This window comes from Phycomyces blakesleeanus (genome assembly GCF_001638985.1).
Source record: "Phycomyces blakesleeanus NRRL 1555(-) unplaced genomic scaffold PHYBLscaffold_31, whole genome shotgun sequence".
NCBI classification, from domain to species: domain Eukaryota; kingdom Fungi; phylum Mucoromycota; class Mucoromycetes; order Mucorales; family Phycomycetaceae; genus Phycomyces; species Phycomyces blakesleeanus.
The window spans coordinates 86,492-107,653 of NW_017265188.1; the positions used below are offsets into that span (position 1 = coordinate 86,492).

General features: G+C 36.4%; 4 protein-coding genes across 4 annotated transcripts; all 4 read right to left on the reverse strand.

Annotated features, from left to right (window-relative positions):
- Window positions 1-3,662: 3,662 nt before the first annotated feature.
- PHYBLDRAFT_174476 (hypothetical protein) lies at window positions 3,663-5,615 on the reverse strand (the record flags this gene model as incomplete). The annotated part of the gene is made up of 1 exon (XM_018437255.1): window positions 3,663-5,615. One exon carries the CDS (start codon window positions 5,613-5,615, stop codon window positions 3,663-3,665), a length of 1,953 nt encoding a protein of 650 aa, XP_018285132.1.
- Window positions 5,616-8,974: 3,359 nt separating this feature from the next.
- On the reverse strand, window positions 8,975-12,689 carry PHYBLDRAFT_174477 (hypothetical protein; the record flags this gene model as incomplete). The annotated part of the gene is made up of 4 exons (XM_018437256.1): window positions 8,975-10,326; window positions 10,792-11,101; window positions 11,632-11,886; window positions 11,943-12,689. The coding sequence occupies 4 exons, from the start codon at window positions 12,687-12,689 to the stop codon at window positions 8,975-8,977; spliced, it is 2,664 nt and encodes an 887-aa protein (XP_018285133.1).
- A 650-nt stretch (window positions 12,690-13,339) lies between these two features.
- Window positions 13,340-14,287, reverse strand: PHYBLDRAFT_74088 (C2H2-type zinc finger transcription factor; the record flags this gene model as incomplete). Its single annotated transcript, XM_018442979.1, has 2 exons — window positions 13,340-14,037; window positions 14,113-14,287. The coding sequence occupies 2 exons, from the start codon at window positions 14,285-14,287 to the stop codon at window positions 13,340-13,342; spliced, it is 873 nt and encodes a 290-aa protein (XP_018285134.1).
- A 4,773-nt stretch (window positions 14,288-19,060) lies between these two features.
- Window positions 19,061-20,935, reverse strand: PHYBLDRAFT_74110 (hypothetical protein; the record flags this gene model as incomplete). Its single annotated transcript, XM_018442982.1, has 2 exons — window positions 19,061-19,935; window positions 20,011-20,935. 2 exons carry the CDS (start codon window positions 20,933-20,935, stop codon window positions 19,061-19,063), a joined length of 1,800 nt encoding a protein of 599 aa, XP_018285135.1.
- Window positions 20,936-21,162: the final 227 nt, after the last annotated feature.

Sequence of the window (21,162 nt, forward strand, 5' to 3'; positions counted from 1 at the left end):
ATATTGAGGTAGTGTACTGTATTTCTAATGGTTTTGCACATGCCTAGTCTCCAAATATACATATATTTATTGTACTTTAAACTAAACAGCCAACTAATTCACACACCAAAAAAAAAAGTCCCTGAGATACAAAGTTATAGAAATCTGTTTTGTACTTCCATCATTTTCCTTTTTCTATTGTTGCTTTTGAAGAATTTATACAAAGATGGATTAAGAAATGTTGGTAATTTGAGCAGCAGATCTAAACCCATGGATTACACCATCAGGAACACATATCCACCTTCTTCCCATTCTTTTTTTTGTATATAATTCTCACACTCAGTGCTATAGCAATTTATAGATAGAAAAAGGATAATAAATTTTCTCTTGAATCCAGTAGATATTTGAATGACAATCACTCAATGGTAGAAATTGAAACAACTTTTTATTTGTTTGTTATTTTTGAAACAAATGTGTACCTAAATTATTATTTCTTAAGAAAAAAAAAATCATAAAAATAATAGCAAAGTTTTGATATTTGTATTATTAAAAAACAATTTTATGTATAAAGCTAAAGTTATTATGTAATATAATATCTAGTCTTTGATAGTCTCGGCCTGCTTTTACCTTTTTTTTTTGCTTTAATAAATAGATCAATTATCCTTTTCCCCTGAGTTAAACCTAATCGAAGTATATGTTACGTTATTCAAGAAAAAAAAACATTATATATTTATGCTTATATATACAGATGAGATATAGAGATAGGTATAGTGATAGGTATAGAGAAGCTTCTTTTTTTTTATTATTTATTTATTTGTTGTTGAACCAAATGAACTGTGATTGTAACCACGTCAAGAACCCTTTAAATTGAAGTGTTATTATTGGTTTGTCCCTCTGTATTCTTTGAGCTTCATTATACAAAGGAGGGGATAAGAGAGAGGAGTTTAGATACTAAAACAAAAATAATACAATATCCTTATATGTCTATACGTCTATATATACTCTTGAGTTGACCTTTGCATTAATGTAATATCATTACAAGCAAGATAGAAGAGTTGTATTAGAAGCAAAGAAAAAGGAAAAATAAAAAAGAAGGTAAGCTAGTTTATAAGGTGTGCAATGGCTCAATTGCAGATCTGCAGAAATGTACGGAATGAATTGGTGGATGAAGAACCCATTCGGTTTTTTGGCAATCGACATCCTAGTTTCCAAAGAAAGTAGAAATCTCCAAGAATGCCTCTCATCCTGGGCGGGAAAAGCTTGCACTCCAAAGATGGGTATTTCTCAAATCTTTACAGACATTGTTTTTACTTTATTTTACTCGATAATATACATATATAATTGATGATAATGAAAATAATATGGTATATATCGAATTAACTTATTTTATGTATGATGGGTTGGCGTCATACTCCCTTACCGACAATCTCTTTTATCAACTTAACTAAAGTAAAGAATGATTACTGAATCTATTTATTCAATAAAAATTATAGATCTTAGTCAAGTTCTTGAGAAATAACGCATTCACTTTAATTTTTCTTTTGGAAAATTGCTCTCTTGATTGGCTGAGCTTGCTGTGACTTGCAGAAGAATATTTACGATGGGCGTTATTCTATATTGTCTCGAGAACCCATCCTCTTGAAGCAGTTTACTGTCCCTTGTTACCAAGTCTCAACTAAGAATTATTATGTGCGCTAACTAGTAACCCGGCCCTAGAGACTATAAAACTTGAAGGTCCTTCCTCGCAGTAGTATTGTAACTAGTTGAATTGCCTCTTACAAGTACCCTACGCGCCAGTTGCCAGCTTTTCTCAAGAACCCAATGATTTTTTTTCTTACAATGATATATATATATATAAGAAAAAAACAATTAGTGTTTGGTTGAAATTCCACAATAAATCACACCTTATACCCCAGAAAACTTGCAACAATCTCATTGAAATCGGCCTTCTTTTTTCTATAACGTAAGGACTAGCTTAAAGACTTCGATTAAATGAATACTGTTAAAATATAAATGGGCAAAAATTGAAGAATGCATGAGAATTAAGAGCACTAAGCAGCTTGAGCCAAGTCCTTTTTTTGTTAGGGAACTTGTTAAATCCTTCATAAGGATTGTTGACTATATTTTCATAGGACTTGTATCTGTGAAAGGAAAACGAACCATTTGAAATTTGTACTTTAGATGCAAGTACGGGAATTATTGGATCAGTTAAATACTACATTTTATGTTCATTTATCAACGGCCAAAACTTTTCTAAAGCTTTAACAATGTTTTCTTCATTGAACCTTAGCTGATAATATATGCAAAGTGCGTCATTGCGACCGATAAAGACCACGAAGAGAAAGAAGAATAAAAGGTTAAATTGTCGCTGAAAAGTACATACACTTACACTATAGAGAGATATACTACAAAAACTTCTAATCTTCATTTCAATATAATAATCGAATGGAAGGCAGCTGGCGTGGACTTTCAGAAAGAATTATGTGCTTATCGACGAGGCAGGATTCAGCTTTCATCAAATAAGAAATAGGGTTTGGTCTGTTAAGGGTATTCCATTTTGAGAAAATGAATGAAAATTTCAGAAGGTGCTCACACAAAACAAATATCGATTTTGCCTTTCTTGCTTAAGTAGTTGTACTTTTCGTAAAAAAACAACAACAACAACAACAACAACAACAACAACAACACTATTTGACATAGTTTTGAAAAAGAAGTGTAAAATAAGTTGTTTAAAATTTAAAATGAAAAGAAAAATATCATTTAGGTCAATTTGATTTAATTTTGTGACATTTCTCTTCAAAATCACAAAATCTCTTTGGCATCAAGAAACAAATGGATATTTTTTGGGACAGTCAATTTTAGCTTATTGCCATTAGTTTTTTGGTTACGGACATTCACTTTTCTCAAAGTAACAAAATTTACTGTTATCACTGCATATGTATATATATATATTATAATGGTATCCATGGTTACGTTGTGGAACGCAACATAGCCCTGTTTTAGTTAAAGGGACCATATTTTTGGACAAATAAAGATGTCCGTTAGTCCGGCCCGGGTGGTAGTACACAAGATTTATCCACAAAAGATCCTAATTTTTTTTTGATTGCTATATATGTATAAGTCGTGATCTCTGCATTCTAAATGGAAATTAAGATTTGCACAGAATCAAGTACATTTTTGGTCACTTTTTTCTTCTTCTTCTTCTTTTTATTATATACATATATACTATTTTACCTTATGCTAACTAAAATAATAAAAAAGGGGTGTGTGTGTGTGTGTGTGTTTGTGTGTTTGTGTGCCTGTGTGCTGTATTCCCATTATTTTTCTTATTTCTCTTTCTTACTTTTGCACGTAAATCACCTATCAAGTCTGATTGATCACAAAGTGGCAAACTTCTTTACAACACGATCTACAGATGTTGGTGAAGTGTAAAATGTGATCAAAACAAAATACATACTCACTCACTCACACACATATATATATATATACATTAGTATGTGTAGCATAGGAACAGATTATCTTTTATTTTGAAGCATTCATATCTTTCTTTTATCTCAGGCTGTAGTATCCTTATAGAGAACTGATTATGGTGTGTGTAGGTGTGATTTGGCCGACACAATTAATTATATATAAAATTATAGAACAATAAGATCCGGACATTAAGATTTTATACATTTATACATTTATTCTTTTATATTATCAAAAGGACGTGTTCCGTTAATAGAACACTGTTCTATAGAGCCACATCTTAAAGTAGATCGACCCCTGTGGAGGTCACTTTTCCAGAACCGCTTTGCTATCAGTCCGTCCTCATATCGTGTAATATCTGCGCGCTTGGTGTAGCTCTTTGCGTTGTCCTCAAATTTCCTAAAGTAAGATTGGGCGTACGTCACTTCAGGATCCAAAAGTATTCTTACAGGTATTTCGCTAGACCGATATCTATATCTATAAAACCTTCCTTCAGAGTACTGGTGGATCCAAGTGTTCTTTGGTCCTTGAGGATTTCGGTTCGACAATAACAAGTTTAGACTGATGGTTTCATGGTCCTGCTTCCGCTCCTGCTCCTGATCCTGATCTTGATCTTGATCTTGATCCTGAATGTGATTTTGGGACGGTGGGATGTTGTTTATGCTGCTGTGGTGGTAGTCTCGTTCAAGAACAATAATGTTTATCATGGTGCTTTTATCACAAGAGTAGTCAGTCGATCCGTAGAACCGTACACGTCTAAAGTCCAATAATCTCAAGTGGGTATGAGGCATGTCGATGCAGAGGTTTCCAGTCTTGGACAGCAATCCCTGGATACTCACATCTTTTACGACCAGTTGTTTCAGATTTAGGCATCTGAACGACACATGCGTGAATACCGACATATCAATAATTGATCCTGACAATTCTAGATTCTCCAATCCATGTCGTGGTAGGTTTCCAATAAGGTCTGATTTGGTAAATAAGGTTTGGCTCTTCAATTTGATTGTCTTTAGGTTAAAGCAATAATCCAAAAGTACGTCCAGGGCAACACTGGTCTGAGGTACACTGAGATCCAGGCTGACGAGGCGCGGATAAACCCCAAGCTTTGCTACAATAGTGTACATATTTGACTTGGCCTGACTCAGATCAAGTGACAATGTCTCGATTGTCGGTAGGTTACAGCAGACCAGATTAATGGCGTCCACCGGATACTCTGTGTGAAGTTTGTTGTGTGTCACCAAACTGTAGTGTATGTTCTTGAGACCGACACCGAACTGGGCCAGCAGCGGGCATATGGGTATGTAGTTGCAGTCAAAATCCAATATTTCACTTATATATAGCTTTTTTAGGCGGGGAAATAGAAAAGGAAGATCAAGCAGACCTTGGGCAAGCTTACTGCTGACTTCTTTTACTTTGGATACTTTGGATACAATGTTGAATTTGAGTGTGTGAATGTTTGGATATTTTTTGGAAAAATAATCTAAACAATCTATGGACACGACCCCTTTGTTGAATCTAGCTTGCAACATATTGCTTGCTGGCAATGCTGGGCTGGTTCTCTTGGCGTCCTTTTCTTTGGGTGGTGCGAGGGTTAAGCCAGCACTCAGGTATTCTAGTCGTGGAAACAGGGCATGGATGACATCGAGTTCTTCTTCGCTGTTTATCACAGAATTGGAGCCCATGTGTGGGTCAATGGATAGTTGTGTGAGATGATGAATGGGGGGTATATTGTTCAAGAAATCCTTGACTCTAAAATGATTGTAGTAAGTCTTTGTGGTGATTTGTAGATGCCGTAGTGAATTCCAGACATCAAGTTTTAATGTTTTGGCTGGCTGGATGGCAAAATGTATGAGCTGGAGGTTGAGGTGTTCAACGTTTCCAAAGTATCTTGCATAGGTAGTACATTCTTCTGGGGTTGGGAACCAGCAGGTGTCCAAAGTTAATTTGCGGACTCGGTATCCATTTGTTCTATATATGAGGGATATCGAATACTGTGACGCTTCATCAACTAATTGGCTTTTCTGGTCGAGTTCGATTGTATCCCATAGGTATCTTTGAAAAGGCTCTTTCCACGCCCTACAGACTGTGGTGCATGTTTTTTTGTCTTTTAGAGAGAGTCGAAGCGCGATGTTACTAATGATCTCGAATGGTAATGCGGATGCTAACATTATTGATTGATGAAATGTTCTTGATCATCAGCTAAAAGAAGAACATGATGAAATTAGTATCTGATAAGCAAGCTGTATAAAATATATATATGTATGTGTGTATGTATGTGTGTATTGAACTATATTGGTTTGGCTTGTCTTGTCTTGTCTTAAATATGCAGTGTATAACTCACTACGTAATACTGGTCGTTGGTTGGATATCAAGAATTTTTATTTCTAAAAAAAAAAGTCTTTTCTCTCTTTCTATGCTATATATGGATGCGTATGTATATATACGCCCATTGATGACATGTCGAGAGAATAATAAGACCTAACCTAAAGATAGTACACAGCTTGACTATTTGATAAGGTTGGACACTGTATTCTGTCTTCAATCCAATTTATATATTAATACTCATTTAATTTTATTATTAATTATAACAATTCCGTTGATGATGATAATTATAAGCATCATCATATCCATAATCATCACCGGCCATTCTCCTCTTCCTCCCCTTACTCCTCCTCCTCCTTTTTCTATTTTAGACTTTGCTTGCTGTAAAGATTTATAGTTTGGGCTTTGAAAATAATTTAGACTGATGATTTGAAACTAATTAGCCAAAGAGTTGTTACTAAAAACAAAACAAGAAGAGGAAGAGGAAGAGGAAATAAGAAAGAGAAATAAGATGAGAAAAGATAGATATTGATCGTTTCAAAGCCTCTGTATGACACGAACCATTAGTATAATATAGGCTTTTTTCTTTCTCTTTTTAATATACATATATGGAGAAGGAATTTCTTTTATAAATCCACGACCTTCACCCAGCAAGAATACTAGTATTCATATTATTTGGATTTATAAAATACGTTAACCTGATATTCGGGTCAAGATATAAAATAAACCAATTCGTTTTTAAGCTTTTCTTTTGTATTTTTATATAAGACCTTTGAGTTTTAATTTCTAAAATATAATTGGATTAAACTATAGTTTTAAACTGAGAAGAGAAATTAAAAAAAAGCTTTATTCGCTGTATTAAAAGTTAATATTTGTATCTCCGTTCGTTTATGCACTTATTTTATTATTTTTATCCAATAGAATTTTGTCGACATTTATTTTATAAACATAATTTTAAGAAAATACCAATTCTTAGGAGTTCGAGGTAAACTATTTTCCATTAAAGAGGTACAATCAGGGGGGGGGGGATTTTTTTTGTTTTTTTTTTGAAAAGCGTACCCAAGATTCATCTCTGAGATCCCCCTTTATTTACTTGTTTATTTCTTTATTTATTTTTGCAGTGGAAACACTGAAAATAGTTTCGATAGTAAGGTGAAATAGAATCCTTTTTTTTCAATTTTAAGGGGGAGTGTTTGCACTTAAGCCTATATATTCTTCTTCATGTTCTTCTTCTTGTATTTGTGTTTTTATATATAAATATTGAGAAAATATTAGTATTGCTATTATGTATGTTTCAATATTTAGGGTACAAGATGATCAATAGATATTAGAATAATGTAATAAAACAAAATAAAAAAATTAGACGCAACAAGAGCAAGAATTCATATAATTTATTGGCGTTTTATTTACTTTATATTTGTTTATTTTGAAATTCAAGCCAAGCTGCTTTTCTGTAGTGTTCTCGTTTTCCAATAAAACCCTAAATAAAAATCGCCTTTTTTTTTACAGGCTTTCGAGGAAAAAAAATAAAAAAAAGACTGGACCACATACATATTCCCTCTATTCACGCATTACTTTTACAGTATGTTGTGTGCTGAATATAACTGAATCTAAAACAATACTCTATAAAAAATTGGTCTAATCGAATATATCCTATAATCAACATCAACAAGTCTATCGAACAGTTGAATCACAAGTATTACAAGTACGCACATAAAAATCATTTACACGCGGTAGACTTAAAGCTTAAAAAAATATCGACAGCCTATGTATATTACGCCGATATCTCTCATTTATCTTATTACCTCCCTCATTCCCCCTCCCCTAGTTTGATATAAACATAAAATAATTACGTATAGAAGACACACTACAGACGCTTTATAGAATGCCATCATCTCTCTCACAAGTCAGTAATATTGTTGGCCTGTGTGTGCGTTTGTATGCGTATTTGTATTACATATAGCTCATAAACCCAAACTTGTACTTCATCCTCATACCTTTAAAAGTATATAAATATATATATATTATTCTAATTGTCTATCACTGTACATAAAGATTGCATCCCAAAACAAAAAATCGCCAAATTATAGTTTTTTTTTTAAAAAAAAAAGAAAATAAAGTATGAAAAACGAAACAGTAATTCGTGTCTTACTCAGCCCACCGAGCTTCTCAGCAAGGCAACAGACAAACCAATAACCGACTACTACTATTATTTCTATAGATTATTTTTTTTCCTCCCCTTATATTAAAGGGGAGAAATATGTCTTTTTTGTTGTTTGGATTTGATTTAGAGGAGATAATGGTTCCACAAGCCGATTTTCAAAACGATTTATGTACAGCTAAGATTCAAGTTGCCTAGTTATACTGCATATCATTATTATATTACACCCACAAGAGTATGTCACCTGCTTGTCCGTATTTTAGTCGGCTTCATTTCTTTCTTATGTTTACCCTGCTTCGGTAAAGCTGGTGTACCTCCCTATTAACTAGTATTACAACATTACTATAAATGTATGTATATATAGATGTATATATACACGTATATATAATACGGGCTGGTTTGTTTATTTAGGTAATAATAAATAACCATTATTAGAAACTGGTATCTCCTCTACTTTCTTTTTCAGAAAACAGTTTTTATAATTATAGTCATATTTGACATTGCTTGCATACCAAAACAATATGTACAGTATACCAGAATGGATATCATAACGTCACAAACGTTAGGTGACTTAATATGTATATATATATATATATATATATATAAAGTGTTCTTTCAAGCCATAAAAGAGATGTGGATAATCTCCACCCAGATAAAAATTTGTACAATTTTTCTCCGGTATCACGGAATTTTTTTATCCAGGATTTATGGTAAATTATAATATCACATATAATTATAGACATTTCTGTCACCTTCAGAAACTCCAACCACAATTTTGGTATTGTTGGCCGAGGCCAAAGGCCGAAGGCCTATACCTATTATTCGAAGAGACAGAGACTCTGGCTGTGTTACCATCAATTCTTTATTGAGACGAAAATTTTAAATAAAAGCTTGCTATTGCTATAATACTATTCTTTATCATCTATTCGCGAGTGGTATATATTATAATAAGGAAGGGAAGGGAAGGGAGGGGACAGCCAGAGTCTCTGTCTCTTCGAATAATAGGTATAGGCCTTCGGCCTTCGGCCTCGGCCAACAATACCATTATTCTTCATTCGCCAGAGACTCTGGCTGTGTGTCCAGATAACCGCTAGAAGAAGTCAAAGTCATGGTAGAGAAATTGCTAACAGTCTGTCGTGACAAGCGGTAAAATGTGTCAAAAACGGCGGAGGAAGCCCATGAGCCGTGTACAAGAATGTCTTCAACCGAAGCACCAGAAGCCAAAGCAAGAGTAGGTCCGAGAGCCCGGGCCTTGGGGAGGAGGGCACCAGAAGGACGAGGGATCTTCTCCATGAGAAATTGAATATGCTTGGATATCCGTTCTGATCCAATGGGTCTATCGTAATTACGGACGTCACGTACTAATCTTTGCAAAGTCACCTGAGAGAGGACAGGGTGAGGCCGAACGCAGACCGAGAAGGCGATGTTGGACTTGTAGGCTAGATAGGTGGCGACGGGGCAAAGTAAGGGGTCTTCATGAGGTTGAATGGCGACAACCCTTTCGATGCGTCTACCTGAACGTTTTTCTTTGGGGGCAACAATGACCAAGCGAAGGATGCCATTGTCTCTTGATGTACGGTGGTCATCGACTCGTTCCAAATCGGCGGGACGCAGAAACCCACAAATGGCAAGTAGCCAGCACAACTTACGTGTGAGATCTATCGCATTCATTGTGTCATTAGGACCAAGGTTATGAATGAACCGAATGACCGGGGCAATATCATATGTTGGACGGTGGAAAGACAGTAGGTTCTGTTCGTTGAGTGCGGAAAAGAATTCAATGTAGGTAGAGTCTTTGACAATAGAATCTTTATCCGAGTACAAATCAAGAATGGCGGAGCGGTAGGCTTGACAAGTGGATGCTTTCCATTTCAAATGGGTAGCACCATAGGCCAGATAGTTGACTATATGAACGGGGTTAGGAATGAAAGGGTCGACGTCGTGGTGGTGTGCCCAGTCGATGTAAGCGCGTTGAATACGGTTATAGGATTGTCGGGAGTGGTTGCGATCGCGGTTGAGGATGATGATGTTGGCATTGTCATCGAATCCTTGGTCTTCTAACCTGCGTAATTTATGTCCCACGCGATCATGTTCCAGTGTGGGTTCTTCAGGAGAACGTGGCCGGCGCAGCCTGGTGCGGGAAGGACCAGGTGACGAGGGATGGGGATTGGCGGGCGGGACGACAGCTGGAGGAGGAGAGGATACCAGAGGGCGCTCGACCAGTTGGGCGTTATCAACGTAGCTGGAACCTTCTCTCGTTGTAGTTTCTGCAGTATGTGGAGAAGTAGGTTCCATGGCGGACAAAGATATAGGCGAGGCCAGGTTGTCCAAGGTACAGAAAGTGCGTCCATCGCAAATGCTTGCGGATCCCATTTCCATGTCATGTACGTCGGAAGCTGGGTGTTCAGGCTTGATGCGAAGCAGTCGATGTGGTGGGGACCCCACAGTGAGTCCAAGTGCCGAAAGAACGTTGGACAAATACTCCACTCCAGCTGCTGAATCAAGCTGCGAGAGGGAGGGTCGGCAGGGTTCAAGGGCGAGGGAATGTACGCCAGGCGGACACGGGTGCCAGTGACAAGGCATTGCTTCCACATGTCCGTGGCCAGATTCATGAGTTTGGCAGACCGGGTTCCTCCAAAATGATTGACATAGGCAATCGTGGTCATGTTGTCGCAGTAGATGCGAAGGGCTTTCCCTTGAAGGCGTGGAAGCTTGGTGGCAAAGGCAATGGTCAGCAATTCGAGGTAGTTGATGTGCTCGGTTTGTTGGTCTGTGGTCCATGTGCCAGACAGGACGGTGTTGTCGTACACGATGCCCCAACCGGTCTCCGAGGCGTCGGTGTACACTTCGACTTGAGGTACTTCTGGGAGGAACGAGTGTCCATTCCATGCCTTCAGCTGGTCGATCCACCACTGAAGTTCCTGCCGAGCCATGGAAGAGAGGTGTATCGGACTGGTCCATTGCAATCCGCGGTACAAGGCTTGGTTGCGCATGGATATCAGTTGCCGGGTTTGCAGGCGCGCGGGAAGGACTGCCAAAGTGGTTGCCTGGGCCTTGCCGATGAACGAGGAAAGCTGTCTCAAGGTGATTGTCGGGTTGTGGAGAAGGCGAGATGCTTCTCTCCGGATATCTCTCAACTTGGAGCGAGGGATGATTAGTGTCATATCCTTGCTGTTGATCACAAATCCTAGGTGCTCTATGGAGGTTGAGGGAGTTAGATGAGATTTGGTCGCTTTGATCAAGAAACCTAGTGACTGTAATTTGTTCACTACTCGCTGTATGTGCTGCAGGGACAGTGTTGGGGATCGGGCAATCACGATCAAGTCGTCGAGGTAAGCCGACAGACGAATCCCCTGTCGCCGTGCCCAACGAAGTACTGGGCGAACCATCTTCGTAAATACCAATGGGGACAAGGACAGGCCAAACGGCAAAACGCGGAACTGGTAAATGTGACCTTTCCAGGAGAACTGAAGATACTTGCGAGAGGACTTGGCGATCAGGATGTGCAGAAAAGCGTCTTGCAGGTCGACGCTGGTGAGGTAGTCGCCACGCTGGATCAACTGGCAGACGTGCTTGATGGATTCCATCTTGAAAGATTGTTTCGGGATGTACTGATTGAGTGGTCGTAGGTTGAGGACAGGCCGGAGGTCGCTTGTCTTCGGAATTGTGAAGATGCGCGAACGAAACCCTGGTTCGTGTACTTCCTTGATGGCTTTCTTGCACAGAAGGGACATGATCTCCTGTTCGATCACATTGCTGTCCATCCGGTTGTGGTTCGTCAACGGTCCGGACGAGGAGATGGGTGGCAGACGAGTGAAAGGGATGTCGTACCCTTGTTCGACGGTGCGTCGAACCCAGTGTTCGTTTGTGAGTTTGGTCCATGCGTTGCGAAATAGTTGAAGGCGCCCACCTACTGTGGTGTATTGGTTGTCTGAGACTTGGACAGCTGTGGGTGACTGTGAAAAACCTTCTTCGAGTCGTGGGGACGGGAAGATCGCTGGCAAGATGGGACTGGGATAGCAGAAGTCGGGTCAGATTGAGTGGGTTTGTTGGTCCGGTTTGATTGGCCGGTGCGTTTTCCCTTTCTCGTTCGGGAAGGTCGTGCGGCGCCGTGCAAAGCACGCTGGAGCTTAGCTTGTTCCACAATTCGTTGAGAGTCGAGAAGTGGTTTGGGCTCCAAGGCAGAGTTGGTGACAATTGGTGTGATAGGTAGATTGGCATCTCGGCAGATATTATCACTACGCATCTGGGTGACAACAGAGGCAAGGTCTGATAGTAATTCATGCATAGTGTTGGCAAAACCCAACGCCTGTGTAACCTGGATAGATCCTTCCACAAGCACATCATGTGCGAACAGGTCGATGGGAGGGGTGAGACCAGATAGGCGGAACTGAATATCAGCGAGTTGGGCATCAGTACGTTTGGTGTGAGTTCCCACGCCACTGTAGTTGAGAACAGGGGCTTGGTACTGACGAAGTACATTTCGTGGGCAGTTAAGGAGGAATCGGCGGCGAGAGGCTTCGTCCAAGGGTTGCCTGAAGAAGTCGCGCTCCATCCCGGGAATGGCTTTACTAAGTTCGGGGAAGGGAGTGAGATCAGATGCGATAGGTCGTTCGACAATATGGTCGGTAGGTAGCATTGTGTCGTCTTCATCAGCAGGAGAACCATCAAGGGCCACAGGAGGAGCAGCAGAGCGTGCTTCCAAAGCTTCCATGCGGGCGGGGAGAGCTTGTAAAGTGTCGTGGATATCATTTGTCATAACTTGGATCTTCGATAAAGTCGAGCGGTTGAATACCAGGAGCGAAAGAAAAGATGATAAAGAATAGTATTATAGCAATAGCAAGCTTTTATTTAAAATTTTCGTCTCAATAAAGAATTGATGGTAACACAGCCAGAGTCTCTGGCGAATGAAGAATAATTCTGATTATATATCTATTTTAAAGCACCCAACGAAATAAATCTAAAATGAATGAACGAAAAAGAGTTTATAGTAACTGGTTAAGGTTGCAATAATATATATATATGTATGTATGAGGATCCCCCATATTATACAATAAATCCTAATCTACTTTACTCTCTAGACCCTGCCTCATAGTTGATCATAACAATGTTTGCCTTTTTTTCGATTTACTTTGATTTACTTTGATTTACTTTGATTTATTTGAAACAGAAAATAAAAATGAATTGAAAATAAAAGAAAGGAGACAATATTGTTACTAGGAATATACAAAAAAAAATATGATTTAAATGAGTGGCAAATACAAAAATAAGGACAAATAAAGAGTGTGTGTGCATGTATGAATATTGGTATGGGTATGGGTATGTGAATTGTTGTGTTTGTGAGTATGAGGGTAGGTCTACTATAGATTTATACATTCATATAATAGTTTTTTTGTTGCATTCTTTATCTTAAATATGGTGAAGCTTTTTGTGTCGAAGCATATTAGATCTACCGGAGTATGACTTTGAGCACACATCACATGGAGACTTTTCTATTACTTCGTCCGTATGTTTCTTGGCGTGTCGGTTTGTGTTATTAAGGCGATTACTGGCATAAGGACAATAATCGCACTTGAATTTCTTTAAAATGGGGAGGACCTTTCGTGATTTGGCCTTTGGGGTTTTTTTCTTGCTTGATTTGGACTTTACAGTTGTAAGGTTGCGATTTGGCTTTTCTTGACCAGTTTCGCGTGTGATGAATAAAGATGGGGCAGGACAGGTTCCTTTGCATTGGTCATCAAAGGGCTTGAAAAGAAACTCAGAAGTCTCGCTGACTAGAGACATGCTAGGACTGTAGTACCGTTGGGAGAATAATTCTTCAGAAAAATAAGAAGAAGAGGGCGAAGAGTAAAGTGTTTCTTCTTGTTTATGGGAATCTTCGAGGCTGGGCATACTGTAATTTGTAGAGCAGATAGATTCTGCCTTCATGAGTTGCTGGGAGTACGAGGACAAGCAAAACAACCCCTGATCTTGATCTTGACATTGATATTGATATTGATCTTGGCCTTGATCTTGGCCTTGATCTTGATCTTGACCTTGAACTAGGATATCATGGCTTGATACGCTATAGAAGGGCTCTAAGCTATAAAAAATACCAAGTGAATTATCTAAAACTTAATGTTAGCCGAATGTATATATAGGTGTTTAATAGTGATAGTGATACTAGTGGTGGTGCTGTTTACCTTTATCTAAAAGACCATCAAAAAAAAAGAAAGGATCATATGCGTCTCTTTTGAAACAATGGCTTGGGTGTATAGTGCTTTGATATTCAGTCGTGTTATTTCTGTTAATGGGACCGAAGTTTAGCTCATTAGAGCTGTCTGCTTCGTAGTTGAGCAAAGGGGCAAAGTACGACATTGATTCAAAGCACAGAGATATAAAGAAAATGCAAAGAAAGTAGAATAAGAAGTAGCGACTCGAAGACAAAATAAAACAACGTCTTCAAACAGAACATTTATAACACTTTTATATTCTGAGTGTCACTTGGCAAGTTCTCGTATTGATTTTTTTTTATTATTGTTATAAAATATATAAATAAATAAAAAAAAAGAATGTTCTGTACAACTCTCGTCGCAGACTTCATTTCTATCGACCTTATTTCCTTTTCCATCTCTGCCGAAGTATCGTACCAAATAAAAAGAACGGAGGTTCATTCTAAAGCTTATTTTCACTTGTACTTTTGCAAATTAGGCATTTACAAATTTGTGAGCTTTATCCTACAATTTTTTATAAAACGCAAAAAATAATAATAATAATATCTAACACATTTAGCACCTTATATGTTCAAAGTGGTTTCTATATTATTTACTAAATGCTGTATACATGTAATACTGATTGAGTTCATAAAGGCCGTTTTGTATTTCAGAAAATAAAAATAAAAGTCCCTGAACCTAAGGAAAAGATATATAAGCCCGTGGCGGCTTGAAAGTATATACTAAACTGCGTCAAATTTTAGTACTTGTTTATATTTGGCAAAGACCCGGTAGCTTGTATAAAGTAGTTACTTTGAGAAAAATTAATGGCGTTGGCCATCGTATGAAGCGAATTATTCATCCAAAATTGGAAGAAAACTAACAGATATATACATAGATATATATATATATATATAGAGAGAGACTATTTGGGTCCCATTTTTTTTAATTCAACCAGCCTTAATTTGACCCTAAGTAGAGCTAAAGCTGCTAGAATTAAAAGAAATCAAATGACCTACAGAATATTTGACATTATATCAGAGAGCATTGAAACACTAGATGTAACCTGTATATAGCCTAATGATCATATACCTTTCAATTATTTAATTTCCACGATAATATAATATTGCACTTAATTATTATATATAATTTCTATAAGATGCAGTCTTTAGAAGGCAGTTTAGCAGTAATATTTTGGTTCTTATATTTCCGGAGATCTAATTTAATTTTTATACTTTTTGAAATTTGATCCAAAATTGGCGATGAACACCACACTATTGACTAAGTAAAAAATGTCAATCAACTAATTTTCTTTCTTAAAAAAAAACTTTTGAGCCTAAATATGATTTACATTTATATATATATATATATATATATAAAAAGGGACAATTTCTTATTTTCGTAGTATAGTACATGTTATTTGATTTTTGGTTGCTATAAAAACCATGTGTAATAAGTGACTATATATAATATTTCCACATCGGTTGATACAGTGGTGTTGTTCGACCGATTACTTTGTGGGCATCGATACAAGTCAATCTAGGCTTTTGGCTGATAATTTGATTATCCAATGAGCCAATGGGCTGAAATTTGTAAGTGGTCTATAGACTGAAATCGGTCATTTGTGTTCAAAGCGTTCTTTTTACTGCGCAATTGTTGATCCTTTATCCTTTTGTCCGTTCTTTCTTCCTTCTCTTTACTGATCACAAGATAAATAGATAATGTGTTTTATATTTTAGGTAATTAATGGTTTTTATTCTTGAAATCTTTGAGATATGTTATGATTAACATCTTTAATTTCATTCACACACACACACACTCTCTCTCTCTTTTTACTACTGCTGCTGCTGTAGTAGTACTCAAAAATTACGCCAAAAGATATGTGTATTTTATTTTACTTTTACAATGACTATACAAGCTCTACACATATAAATATTGACTTTTCTCTTTGGATATATTTATATAGAATATTCGTTCATTTGAAAACACCAAAATACGAGGCAGTAAAAAGACTATTAATTGGGAACTAGACAAAATTTATTAAAGCAAGTAGATGTAATGTACAATATGCACACTTACGATATATTTCTATAATTATAAGTATTATTCAAAATATCTACAGCTAGCACCACTAACACAAAAGCAGTATTTTATTATTTTATATACGCGTGTTTCACTCTAAAACAAAACAAGTACTACAGAAATCTATATATATATATCAAAAAAGAATTGTGGTAACACTTTGAGGAGCTATTTTCCTTTTATAATAATACCAAGCCAGCCACAATGCGCCTATTTGAAGACGGAGGGAAAGGAATATGATATATACATTTATATAAAGGGTAAGCTAATTTTTTTTATTCACTCCTCCTTCCTTCTATATATTCCTCATGACATATACATTTCCGTGTATGTTTATTACGTTTTATAGATAGTTAAAGTTACACTGTGAGCTATAGTATACATCATATACCACATTTATATATATATAACAAAAAGGCAATATTACAGAACCTTGAGATTTTTTCTTATTACTGTGGCGTAGTTACTTGTAAGTGTTCCAATCTAAAACCTTGGCGCAAGTCTGGTAAATATATGTTACAGTTATTAATTTTACTTGCCTTGCATTAAATATTGCTTATTGACACTTTATATTCCTTTGGATTAAATTCCTGTGGAATTCCTATCATGCACAGATTGGTCTATTGATAAACCCTGCAAGCTAATAGTATATTTTTGGAATATATTAAATCAAAGCAATACATAGAATATCAAATATACCTTTTTTTCATTTTTTTTGGTGCCTTAGTCTTTATTTTAGCAATATTAACTCAAATGCATTGTGTTTACAAGAACAGCACCAACAAAAGTTCAATATATCAAATTCAATTAATGTTTGCAATATATCTATCTATCTTTCCTGCTCACAAAGATAATAAAGGGGCTTTGGTTTATATTATATTATAGTAAATGTATTATTAAATTCGAGCAAATTTTGTGTGTAAACTCACTATGAATTATTGTGCATAAAATATAGTTGGTGTGGGTAGAGAAAAATGGTCAAAAAGAAGATTATCCAATCAAATTAATTTGTGTCTGTCCCTACTGTTTATTATTGTTATCATTAGAAGAAGACTTATATTTAGTTCAAGTGTAAGTTAAAGACTCTTGCTGAATAACCGTAATTTACCCACACCAAAGGGTGCAAAGTGTGAGGATGCTTACCTAGAGTATTTTCCTCCTCTTGCTGTCCATACTTAGATAATGAAGACAGACCATTGGTCAAACATAATAGCGACCTTTATGCATTCGGAATTTTCAAATATTTTTTCAAATGTCGGGTACTACATTGTCTTTGTCACACCAGATTAAATTGATCAAATTTTCAAATCTGCCTATATATATCATCGGACATGTAATATAACTAAAATTACAAGCGGTAATATTAAATAATTTCATTTCTTTCTACTAGTGTTTTTTAATGGGAGTTTAGTACAAAAATTAAAAGGATATAATTGGTTGCAAATTTGAAAAAACACACTTCTTACTGAGCAAAATTTGAAAAATAAGAGACCTCTTTTTTCAAATTTCTTTTGTTTTGTTACACTTAATTTAAAGTTACAATTTGAAAAAAAGCCTTCAATATCCTTATAAAGTAATTTTTTTGGTTTTTTTCAAAATGCATAAAGGTCGCTAATACTAATGAAATCGGCAATAAATGAAAACTGTTCATTCAGACCCGTTTGAACTTTTATTTTCCTTTGTTTTTTTTTATCACGCAAGCTAGCATTATGTTATAATTTTTGAAGACCTAATATCAATCAAGCTATTTTTTTTTACTACAAGTAGACTTTGCATATAAATAAATAAATGTTAAATTAGTTTGTTTTAGTTTTCTTGTGCAATATTTCTTGATGTATATTATTGCTGACTTCAATGGCTTGGCTTTTACTTTGATTTTGTGGCATAGAAGCGAAAGTTGTACTAGACGCCATTTTTTTTATTGGGGGTAGAGTCTTTTCTCTCTCTCTCCATTCTATTCCCCAAAGACAATCAACGATATTGATCGAGGCTTTTTTTTTTTGAAAATCTTCCTGCGCCATCCTTGAGCCTTCGTTTTTTCTCTATCTTGATTATGTGTCCAATTCAGCCCATTATTGTCTTTTGTTGTTTTCCTGTATTATTGCCATTTCCTTACTCTATTTATCAAGTTTTTCTTCTTCATATTGGCATCGCTTCTTTGTCCACCTTTTTAGTAGACATTGTGGTTGAATTTGGAAAACTCAAAGCCATAAAACAAGAGAAGAGTTTCTATATTGTGCAATATATGTTTATTAATTTTCCTCAGTGGTTTATTGGGACAAACCGAGTTGGCTGTTTGCTTAACGCCTCTTCTTTCCTTCAACTTCTTTTGATAAAGTACTCTTCGATTTGAATCAAAATAATACCTACGTTCTTTAGAGCTCTATGTCCTAATTTCTTGCTATTAATCAGGATATTTGATTGTTTTATAAACACATCGTGTCGACAAGGCTCAATTGCAATAACTAAAAATGACGGTTTCTTCATAGCATTTCTCCTGAAATTTAAGCACAAATTAATAAAATTTCGCTATAAAAGTAGTCTATAACTATTAATCGTACAAAATACATTTATGATATCCCATTATCCAGTAATATATATATATATATATATATGTATATAATGATGTCTAAATAGAACCTTACATCTTCACAAGAGAGTGAAAATAGATGATTTTCCATAAAAGTAAAAGATAAAAAGAAAAAGAAAATATATTCGAAAAGCGTTTTCTAGAATGTCCTTTGAAATTGCCTCTTAAATTGCATATGATATCATTATCGAAATCATCATCCCCCCCTTTTTTTTTCTTTCTTTCTTTCTATCTCTTTATCTCTTTCTTTCTTCCTCTTCTATCATATTAGCTTGATTCGTGTAGCTTTAACTGCGCGATGGATTCTCTAGAACCAAAAATACTTATAAAATATCTGTGTATGTATTCGCATCGTAGTGTAGCATGGCCTCTCCAAAGATCATTCTTCCAATATTGACTTGATATTTGACCTGGTTTATATAAAGCCAGTTTGCGTTTGTAAATCGGCTGCCCATACACGAGATGGTAAGACTTAAAGTACTGTCTAGCCTGATCCACTTCGTTTTGTTGTAACTCATATGGTATTCCTTCCGGGAAATATCGATTTGGACCCGGCTGCATGTGAAACCATTTAGAGTTGGTACCTTTTGGAAAGAGATTATTATCGAATAAGATAGATTCATGAGTCAATGTGCTCTGGGTGGGGTTTGCTTGTTCGATAACAAACAGATTGACAAGATTATCATTGAGAATCGATGCTTCAGACGAATAAAATAATACACTATTCAGCTGCAGTAGCTCAAACCTGGTGTAAGGCATATCCAGATAATAACATCCTGTCTCGTGGGAGACTAAACCGTGTATAGAAATACCAGTCAGCCGCATCTCTTTTAATTTTCTGCACCGAGATGATAGGTAGCTAAATATTTGTCTACTAGTCCAGGCTACTCTGATTTCAATTGATTCCAATATATGGGTCAAAGGCGTGGCAGGTGTATTTGGATTCAGTAAAATCGTTCGAGTATCCATAACCAACTTTGTTAGAAACCTGCAATTGTCCAATAGAGTATCAATTGCGATGTGTGTATCGTACGAGCATATATCTAAATCTACCAGGTTAAGGCAGAGGCTGATAATGCTAGGAAGTCTGCAGGGTTCATTGAAGCTGATACAACTCGAGAGGCGAAGTTTCTCGATGGTTGCTTAACAAGAACGTATACTTCCAACAACTGCTCTTTCTAACAGGTTCGGCATGTAGCTATAAGAGCCTAAATCACAATTCAGATATTTGATAGGTACTCCTGACAGACCAAGAAGTTCCCAGAATGTAATTTGCGACCATTCTGTACCCGATCTTCCGGTCAATGAGACATTTCTGAGGTGAGAGAATACAGAACGAAGTTTGAATAGCATAATAGTTGCCTCATCTCGAAAGCAGTTTGGCATGTAAAGTTCAGTGTTGATGTTGAATTCTAATTGTCGAATATTTTGGTATTTGTGAGCAAAGTAGTACATCCATTGCGGGCTCATATCATCCACACAGAGCTTGAGCACCGTCAAGTGTTTTGCTGGCATAATTTTTGGAGTTTCAACTAGATCTTCAGTGCAAAGAGCCTCTAGAGTTGAGTTCATTGACAGATAGTCAAGTCTGGGTAAGTGGGAATGTAGATTTTCGAAATCCTTTTGTCTGTAAAGTAATTTTCTAGCGTCTTTTTCTCCAAGCACATCCAATCGTCTAAGATTAGGCAAGTAAGACAAAATACTGATGAATTCATCTGTATTGTCGGCAAAATAAAGTCCTGTAGTGTAGATTTCTAGGCACTTTAATGATCGCCAGATTGTCCAGTCGGCCGTGGTTCCAATTTCTTCACTCATACATTTCTCGGGCATGTGAAGATACTCAATGTAAGGGAAAGTCTGTTGAAGCTGGTGTAGTTGATTGTCGCTGGTACCAAGAAATGTTTGCAAGCTCAATTTTCGTACCCGGTATCCATTTATTTCATAATTTTTTTGAGTCTTGTTAGATTTGTTGCAAATAGTTTCCAGTCTTCTCTTGTTCCTTATGCAGATGACTCGCCAAAGCGATTCCTGAAAAGGTGTTTGCCATGCTTTACAAACAGTTATGCAGTTAAGTTTGTCATTTAACGAGAGCAAATTCGCAATGAATGTAAGAATTTCGAAAGACAATTTAGATGTTGCCATTGGATGAGAGAGATGAAAATCTTTTTCATATATATATATATTGGGGGTACTCAGCCAGGTTGATCGCTCAAATTCTTGTGTGAATCTTAGCCAATGATGTCAATTTGTAGTTGAGGACACCAAAAGGCAAAAGATCAAATTTCGATCAAATTTCGATCAAATTTTGACCAAAATTTTAATGACATTCATATGCCAAGATTATACGTCATTTAATAAAAGATTATGCA